The sequence below is a fragment of the Myotis davidii genome, unplaced genomic scaffold (assembly GCF_000327345.1).
Source record: "Myotis davidii unplaced genomic scaffold, ASM32734v1 scaffold4003, whole genome shotgun sequence".
Lineage (NCBI taxonomy): Eukaryota > Metazoa > Chordata > Mammalia > Chiroptera > Vespertilionidae > Myotis > Myotis davidii.
This window is the reverse complement of record NW_006294471.1, coordinates 10,999-20,752: the sequence shown is the minus strand read 5'-3', so window position 1 is coordinate 20,752 and position 9,754 is coordinate 10,999. Positions and strand designations below refer to the sequence as shown.

Below are 9,754 nucleotides of genomic sequence, written 5' to 3'. Positions count from 1 at the left end.
GATTACATGAATGTGGTTTTGGAGGAAGAAGGAAAGGTCTCTTAGGATGCACAGGCCAAAGATGTGTGCCAGGAAGAGCATTGGTGCGGAGGAGGAGGGGGGATGTCTCCAACTAGAAGTAGAAGCCTGGAGGTCCAGTTGAGATTCTGCAGCCAGATGCCTCAGGATTCCAAAAGCTGTTGCCAGACTTTTGAGGCCCTATCAACTAATTTTTTGGCCCATGTCTTATTATGCTAGACTGATTGGCATACAAACAGCATTCTTCCTGAAGGAATAGGCATAGCCCCCCTTTCTCAGTTGTGAGGAGGTCAAGTCCTCTCTGATTTTGGAGGGTAGCTGCTTCCAATGAATGTGTCTTGTCCTGGACCGAGACAACATTTTGGGAAATTTCCTCTAGGCTATCTGCAAGATCTTTGGATAGGCTCTGATAGCAGGAAAGGGAGATTGCCAGTCCTCCAGTGCCTAGGCCTGTAGCTGTTCCTAGGCCAGCAAGGAGAGGAAGGATGATGATGTCTCTCGTGGTCCATGTGTAAGTGGAGAGAACCTCAAAGGACTGACTATTAGAGGTAATGTCTGTTTCTAGGGCAAGATAGATGAGGGTACAGGTCCCAGGTCAGTTTACCTGGAGACAGAGATAGGTATTGATGCCACACAGGAAGAAGATCGTCTGATTTTCTGTTTTTGATGGTGAAGAAGTGAGTGAGCTTGTTGTATTCATTTTCCAGTATGACCCCATCTGAACAAATTACGGTATATCTCCAAAGGACCCATTTTCAAATAAGAACACATTCTGTGGTTTCAGGTGTAAAAACTCTAACATATATTTTTAGGGGGCACAGATTTAACCCACAACAGTATGCATATACCAAGATTTGTTTATTCATTCAGCAGTTGAGGAACATTTGGGTGCTCCCAGTGTGAGCTATTATGAATATTATAATAAGAAGGCATTCACATACAAATCTACATTTTTATTTCAATTAAGAAAATTTCTAGAAGAGGGATAGCTGCTTTGCATGTTTAATTTTATAAGATGCTGTTTACCCCCCCTTCCCAATGCGGTAGCTTTTTCTTTTTCTTCTTTTCTTTTTTAGAAAATCTTTATTTTTGAGGGTATTACAGATGTTCCACTTTTCCCTGTATTGGTCTCCATACACCTAGTTCCCACCCCACCCCTGGTCTTCACCACCCTATTGTCTGTGTCCATAGTTAATGCATATATGCATGTAAGATCTTTGGTCAATCTCTTTCTGCCCCACCTCCTCCCTTCCCTCTGAGATTCCTTCATCTGTTTCATGTTTCGTCTTTGGCATTCTCACTGAGGTCCTTGAAAGTGTCATTAATGCTCTTTGGTGCTTTCTTTGAGTCCCTTGAAGCTCTCATTAAGATCCTTGAGAAACCTTATAACCATGGTTTTGCACTCTGTATTCAGTAGTTTGCTTGCTTCCATCTCTTTCATTTGTGACATGTTTCTTTGTCTCCACAGTTTGGATTTCTTTCTATGTATTGTGTGGAGCTGCTATGTCTCTTGGAATTGGTTGAGTGGCCTTGTGTAGTAGATGTCCTGTAGGACCCGGTGGCTAAACCTCCCCAGTCACCTGAACTGGGCACTCTAGGTGTGCTCCTGTGTGGGCTGTGTGCACAGTCTTGTAGTTGAACCTTGATGGCTGTTGGTGTCCCTGGGAGAATTTACCTCCAGGCCAATTGGATGTGAGGACCAGCTGTGACTACAGAGAAAGAGAAGCTGTGCAAGAGACACCCCTAGGGAATGGAACTTGCTTCAGTGGGGCTTCATTGCTCACTGAGTCTGCCGCTTGAGTGTGTCGCTTGTGGATGTGTAGAGTTGTAATCTGGTATGGTCTGAAGCTGTCCACCAGGTGCACTGGCTCTGGGGCCACCCAACAGGAACTGCAAAGAAGTCTGTAGAGGGCTGCTATCTCTTGTATTGATCCCATTAGTGTTATGTGGTGGCCTTCTTTGTCTTTTGTTATATCCTTTTCTTTGAAATCTATTTGGTCAGATATAAATATTGCTACCCTTGCATTTTCTGTTTCCATTTGCATGGAAAAAATTTTCCCATCCTTTCACTTCTGTTTGTGTGAATCATTTGTTCTTATGTGGGTATCTTGTATACAGCATATATATGGCTCATGTTTTCTTATCCATGCAGATAGTCTGTGTCTTTTGTTGGAGTATTAATCTATTTATATTTAAGGTCATTATTGATAGGTAATCATTTCCTGCCATTTTTCTTTATGCCTATGTTCCTTTCTCTCAATTTCTTGTTCTTCTTAAATCACTCCCTTTAACACTTTCCCCATTGCCAAATGTTTTTAAGTAGCAAAGAGAAAAAAGTATTTAAACTGTAATAGCATATTTTTATGACTCTAAGCATTGAATAAGAAAAGGATAATCTTTTTCACAGATATATGCTGGGCAGAAATATTAGAAAGGAAGCAAAAAATCAGAAAGAGTTTTGATTGATTTATTGGATTAACACATATTTATTGAGAACCACTCTCTGTCCAATACTGTGCTTATCCCAGTTAATAAGAGAAATGCAAGACACAGATGATCCTATTATCATCACAAAGCTTAGAACCTAAAGGGGTATAGTAAAAAACAGACAAACACTTTCCTACTGTGGACAGGAATTGTAGGAAATAAAAAATAAAATTTAGTTTTAAAAAAGCACTTGATTATAGAGCAGAAGAAGGATTGAAGATGAAATGATTGGTTAGGAGTCTGTAAGCATGGCAAACAAATAAAAGTGGCTTGGATTAGGATAAAGGTTGGAATAATGGATAATTTTACAAGTTTTGGAGTTAAAATCCATAGGATTTGATTGTAGACTGATGAGCAAGTGAGGAGAGAGGAGACGAAGCTGACCCTAAGATTCTGCAGCTGCCACTGGCTGAATGGTATTGGCATCTACCAAAATGGGGGCAGAATCATTTACATGATCTAGGTTTTGGGGTTGGGAGATGGTCAAAGGCTCCATTTTTGTTGAGTTTTGTTTGAGATGCCCATGAACTTGCCCAATGAGGAAGTTGAATGGGATATAAAAGTTCAAAATACTGAGGAGGGTCTAGGCTATGAGTACATACAAATGGCATTCAAAGCAATAATTTACTCAATGGATGGGAATGGGCGTCCAGAACCAGAGCTGAGGAAGCACTTGAAATATGTTTCTGTAGATAAGAAGTAACAAGTGAAAACGAAACTGACATTGGGGAGTTGAGGAGAAGTGTTGGGAAACGGAAAGTTAAATCAAGTAGCAAGTTTAAGGAAAATAGAAAAAACTGTTGGCTGCATGTGGTTTTGGTTTGAAGTTACTATCCATTTCCCTAAAATGAGTTCTATTTCTTATCTACAGAAATTCAAACTATGATGGCAGCTCAACTGGACAGTACTCCTTACAACTTCAGTGAATCCAGGACCGGCCATGGTGAGAGGGTGCTTGGGTTTCCCAGACCAGATGGGACGGAGGGAACCTGGCAGTGGGTTCTCCTATCCTCTCTGCCAGTCTTCATCTAAGCAAGAGCAAATATTTCCAATCCCATTTCTTATATTCTCTTAATTGACTCAGCTTTTCTCATAAATCTCTACACTGTCTCTTCATGACACAGAATAACCTCTAAGAGGAAGAGAGGTTAAAGTATCCTGATTGATCGCAGGATAATAAGGTTTCTTATTTCCTAGTTCAACAATGTGGACACACCAGAAGGGCCAGAGGTAGCCTCTCTGGTTGTCTCTCTGCCACTCTCTTCAGCCTCTCTTCAATTGGAGGAATGTGAGAGGAATTGATTAATTCAGGTCCTAATTTCCCTGCTCCTGGAGGCATGTTTTGGAGGTAGAATCCATTTGGAGGTAGAAACCAACAAATTCAATCGATTGGCTCACTCACTTTCTCACACAACCTCTCCTTCTACTTTCTTATCTATAGAAATCAACTATATCAGTTGATTTTTTGCTGGTTTGGTACCACACCACAATACAACTTAGTGCCCTAAAACCTCAACCATTTCTTTGGCAATCAATTTGGTAGATAGCTGGGTGACATTGATTAATAACATTATAGAAGTTTCAGGTGTACAGTTCTATCATATATCATCTGTGTATTGCATTGTCTCCTTTCATCACCATATACTTCACCCCCTTTACTGCTTCAACCTCTTCCCACCCCTCACTCCCTCTGGTAACTGCCATTTTGTTGCCTGCGACTATGAGTTTGTTTGTTTATGTGTATTGTTTGTTCCCTTGTTGCTTTCTATTTTATATCCCATATGTAAGTGAAATCATATAGTTCTTGTCCTTTGTTCATCTGACTTATTTCGCTTAGCATACCGGTAATACTCTCAAGATCCAGCAACTGGATACTTTTGAACGGACAGTCCCATGGCCATGTCTGATGGTTAGCAGGCTCTTGGGAAGGCTAGGGTGATAGGGATGACTGTGCCTTGTGTCTTCATCATCAATCAGTTGCAGGGTTCTGAAGAGCAAGAGACATCAAGCCACAGGGCATCAGCACTTTTGGGGTGTACTTGCATCATGCTTCTACTGCCCTATTGCCAATACCAGGTCACAGGGCCCACCCAGATGCAAGGGGTGGAGAAACAGACTCAGCATCTTGTGGGAGGAGCTGCAAATCCACATGCTAAAGAGGCTTGTGGACAGACCTGGGATTAATACATGGCCATATCTGCAGTCTATCACACAGACTGCCATATGTTATCAGCATTGGCAAATTGCTGCAATATTGGAGCTGGTCTTTGGTGACTTTTCATTTCACCTCCCATGATTTTCCTCCTTTTCTCTGGATGACTAATTAATGCCTTCAGGATATCCTTAGTTTGGAGTCTTCCACTGTGGTGCTAACTAAGTAATAATCTGATCCCACCCACATTTTCTCTTCAACTTAACCATCTTGTAGCCACTGCTCTCAGCTTCTGGAAATATACTTCTCTCATTGCAGAATTCTGGTTATCAAATGTGGGATACTCTGCCTTAGGAATGTTTTTGCTAATCCTTGGATTAGCAACAGAATCACCATAAAGTGTGTGGGAGATAGGGAATAACTACCTATTTTTTGGAAGCCAGAGTGAGGAGTTCTGCAAAATCTCTCTTCTGTTTGATTGAAATTTTTGAAAAATCATTCCAATGTACAGAATAGAAAAAGAGGGCACAACAGAACTAAAGAAACCACTTAGGGGACTGGATGAGTTATCGATAGTGATGGTAGCTTGGGCTAGTATGATGGTCTTCAAATGGAGAGAAGCGGTCAGATTTGTGAACTTGCCAATGGGTCAGATCTGGAAGGTATGGGAAAGAGAGGAATCCAGGGAGATTCCCAGTTTTGTCTGAGGAACTGGGTGAATGGTGATGATATCTCTGAAAAATAAAATGGAGTTGTCAGCAATATTGTCAGCAATATTGTCAGTGTGGTCATGTATGCATCGACTCAAATCAGAGACAGATCATTATAATCCAGGTTTCCTCCTGTAAGAGTCAGTCTTACTCAAGGGCTTTGCTGACAGGATCTTTCTTCAGGGAGAAACAGGCTCTCAGATGTGCTTGTCAGTTGACTTCTATGGTCCCTGTCTGTGCTGAACAAATCCTGAAGGCTTCAACTTTATAGACACATGGAAGAGATATGCAGAGAAATACTGACTGGAAAGAGAATAAAGACCTATATAGATGATTTGGTGTTTAACTTAAGACAGAGTGATCTTTAAAATATCAGGTGATAGGCTATGCTCTTCTGTTATTAAGTTCCAGGTGTCCTAGGAAGTAGGCCAAATGAAACTAATAAAGTGTAACTCCACTACTGCTACTCTATATGAGTTGTTAATACTATTATTTATGTATCAAGGGATTTTAGAATAATTACAGAGAACTGTCACTACTTTCTGATAGAAGTAATTTATATACTAATTTAAGATAGAAAAACTTCATTAGGTTTCTACATTTAGGTCATAAATTAAAAGTAAGGCATTTTTTTCTCCTGTGGTTCAGAATCCCTGAGAAGCTGAATGCATATGTTGAAATATGAAGGAACATTTTGCCTTTCTGCTCCTGTGCCCTTTACTCCCTTTCAGGGTGGGATGCCTTGAATCAACCACCTATCTGACTTCTTAATGGGAAGAATAAAAGTCCATTTTGGATATCATTTGGGGGAAGGGGATTTTCCACTGTGATGACCCAAAGTCAGATTTTGTGTTACTTTCTACATTAGCTTATGAATAACAGCTACCAGCAGTAACTCAGAGTTCTCTCTTGAACCATTTTGGGCCTGCTTTCATAGTTACTTAGCTTCCACAGGTCAGAGAGAGCAGCCCAAGGGACTCCTGAGAAGTTCTTGGCATTCTCCAAGTCCTGCAGTAGGGAGGTAAGGCCCAGTTGTTCCACAGACCCCCTGTGAGTTCAGAGATGGCTCAGCGACAGGACACTAGTGGGCAATAGAGAAAAACCAGTATGTGGGGCACTTGAAGTGGGAAATGTTGGAAGTCAATCCTAATGCTGTGGTTTTGTTTCCTGATGTCCCAGGGCTTGGAAATCAAGATTCCGAACTGCGACTTGTCTTAGTGGGTAAGACTGGAGCAGGAAAAAGTGCCACAGGAAATAGCATCCTTGGAAAGAAAGCATTCAATTCCAGCATTGCAGCAAAATCTATCACCAAGGCCTGTCAGAAAGAGAGAAGCATGTGGAATGGGAAAGAAATAGTTGTCGTGGACACACCTGGCATTTTTGACACTGAGGTACCGGATGCTGACACACAAAGGGAGATTGCTAATTGCATCCTCCTGACTTCCCCTGGCCCTCACGCTGTTCTCCTGGTGGTCCCGCTGGGCAGATATACCAAAGAAGAGAAAAAGGCAGTGGAGAAGTTGCTGTCAATGTTTGGACCCAAAGCTAGGAGATACATGATTCTCTTATTCACCCGGAAAGATGACTTGGATGGCATGGAGTTCCATGATTACTTAAAGGAAGCTCCACAAGGCATTCAAGATCTGATAGAGCAGTTCACGGATCGTCACTGTGAGTTCAACAATAAGGCAACAGGGGCTGAACAGGAGGCTCAGAGGGCACAGCTGCTGGAATTAGTCCAGCGCATGGTGATGGAGAACCAGGGAGGATGCTATACTAATACTATGTACCAAAGGGCTGAGGCGGAGATTCAGAAACAAATTCAAGTGATACAAGAACAACTTAGAAAAGAGTTGGAGAGAGAGAAGAGGCAGTTAGTAAAGGAGCATGAAGAAAAAATCAGAAAGCTGGAGGATAAACTAGAGCAAGAAAAGAGCAAGGCAGAAATGAAGAGGGAATTGGCAGAAAGGGAGAGTCACTATGTTTTCAGGCAGGAAAATGCCAGAAGTGAAGTTGAGAGTCAGAAAGGGATGCTTGACATAATCTTGGAAGCATTAAAGGTTGCTCACTGTTTATTCTCATTTCTGTTCAAGGAAGGTAAAGCTTAATGAAAATCTGTGTATGTCTCCTGCATATTTTCAAGTGTTCCTCCCCCACAAATCTCATTCCCCCAAAATCTGTTTCTATCTCTCAAGCTCTCAGGACTGTAGTAAAGTTTTTTGTTGTCAATTAGTAGATATTTCATTTATTCTACAAGAAGAGACACATTCTCAATTTGTAAAACTCCAAAGCAGAAAGTATGGATAATCCCTATCTACTGAGCTCTTTCTCAGAAACAGAGAAGGGGAATGCATGAGACCAAAAGACGGTGACTACAAGCTTTCTGTATTTATCCCTAGTAACCATTTCTCCTCTAGAATCTTCCTAGATTGTTACATAATCTCCACCTGTGACTTCTTCACATTTTAACCTTTGGAATGACAATGATCATTTTACTTATGTTGTTAGATAAATGAATTATTTTTATTAGGTAATGGATAGCTAGAGATACTTATAGAATTCTTTCTAAATGACCATAAATTTGTTGAATTACATTCTTATGGAAAGATTGAAGTTGTTCCTTATTATCTTCCCACTGAACAACAGAGTTCTCTGAAAAACAGATTTCTTAGAACTCAACTAAGTGAAATGTCATAAAGAGTAAAAGACAGAGATTCAACAGCTAAGAGAACAATGTTCAGTATATTCAGATGTTTCAGTGGATAGTCTTTGAGCAACATATATGTAACCACTTCACTGAATAACTAGTTTTGTCCTTTTCTTGTGAAACTCACTGTGGCCACCACATTGCCAACACTCCTCACCTTGATTACTTACTGCGAGGTGCTTCATTCCCACATGGTTTCCCCCACCCATTACAATTGTTTGCTCATTGTTACTATAATAAAACTTTTCTATTCTGTAGTATTTGTGCAAAAGTGGAATTTCTTTTATCTTGGAAGAAAACCACTAATACTTCTTGTAAAAACACTGGGATAAATTTCACTTTTTGGTAAAACATCAAGATGATTTTGAAGTTTGGCTTGGTCTACCCCTAAGACCTTTCTCATTTCTCCTGAAAGTTTGAACCATGTTCTTAACCCCTCTTTTCAACAAATACCACATTCTCCTTGGATTCATTCATTATTTCCTGAAAGAAATTATGTGTAATGGAGGTTTCTGAAAACCTTGTGTGCTTTCTCGTAAAAAATAATAATAAAACTCTTTAGGTTCTAAAATGGCAACAGTAAGTAGAAACTACAGACACTCTCCCGGGACCAGACTGGAATTGCAACTAAAATACAGAAACACCATCCTGAGTAATCAAATGATGACTAGCTGGAGACGATGTTGATAAGCAAGGGTGGAAAGTGGAGACCCCATCAAGCCTGGTAGAAAGTTTGAAGTCATGAGAAGGCTGGCTTGGCTCCAACAGACTGCAACTGAAGATACCTCAGCTGTGAGGGCTCCTCAGCTGAGAACTCTGGAGTCTAAATTCCAAGCTGGGCCCCCCACCCACAGCACCAGAACTGAGAAAGGTGCCCACATGACAACTGTTTGTGTAAAGCAGTGGGGTTTCTGTCTGCCAGGGAAAGAAAGCTGGAAATTCAGGTATCTTATTAAAGCACCAACACACAAAATTTCATGTGAAGCCACTCACCTTGGGCTCTGGCAGAGGGAGGGCTGAGTGGACTAGAGCCTTGTGAGCAGAATCCAGGTTTGGGGGCTCTGGGATAAGAGCTCAGAAGGCAGCTGCCCTAGTTTCCTGTGCTGAGTCTTTCTTTCATACTGCAGAGGACATGTTTCTCAGGTAGATATTTACCATTCAGGCATCTTTATCCTTGGGGGAGGAGGAGTGGTGGGTAAGCAATTGTCCCACCCTGTTGGAAAACCTCTCCCCGAACTCTGGAGTCAATAGCCTGAGACTAATAAAGACTGAATAATGATCAAGAGAACAAAAATGGAGGCAGAGTACATGGATTTTTCACGGACATGCTCCCAGGAACAAACTGGAATTACAACTAAATTATAATTCCTGAATTATTTATGGAAGACTCACAGGAGAGAACCCTCACAGCTGAGGATTGAAAGTGGAGACCACATAAAGACTGGTATGAGGGATGTAGGCTTGAAAGGGCTGGCCAAACACCCACAGACAGCAACTGAAGTTCCAGAAAGATATCTCAGCTGTGGGGGTTTCCAATGGGAACTTGGGGATCTAAATCCCAAGCTGGCCTCCCCAGAAAAGAGCACTACAACTGAGAGGGTACACACATCACATCTGGCTGTGAAAAGCAGCGGGGTTGCTGTCTGCTAGGGAGTGATGGCTGAAAATTCAGGCACCATT

General features: G+C 41.3%; 1 protein-coding gene across 2 annotated transcripts in view; it reads left to right on the top strand.

Moving 5' to 3' along the window:
* The window catches only part of LOC102758393 (GTPase IMAP family member 4), a 9,732-nt gene extending 1,421 nt beyond the window's left edge, over positions 1 to 8,311 (top strand). For both annotated transcript variants that reach the window (XM_015567176.1, XM_006768701.2), the window contains exons 2-3: positions 3,377 to 3,448; positions 6,547 to 8,311. In XM_015567176.1, the coding sequence (XP_015422662.1) occupies positions 3,388 to 3,448; positions 6,547 to 7,475 (990 nt within the window). In that variant the 5' untranslated portion in view covers positions 3,377 to 3,387 and the 3' untranslated portion in view covers positions 7,476 to 8,311. The remainder of the gene's footprint in view (positions 1 to 3,376; positions 3,449 to 6,546) is intronic.
* The last annotated feature ends 1,443 nt before the right edge of the window (positions 8,312 to 9,754 follow it).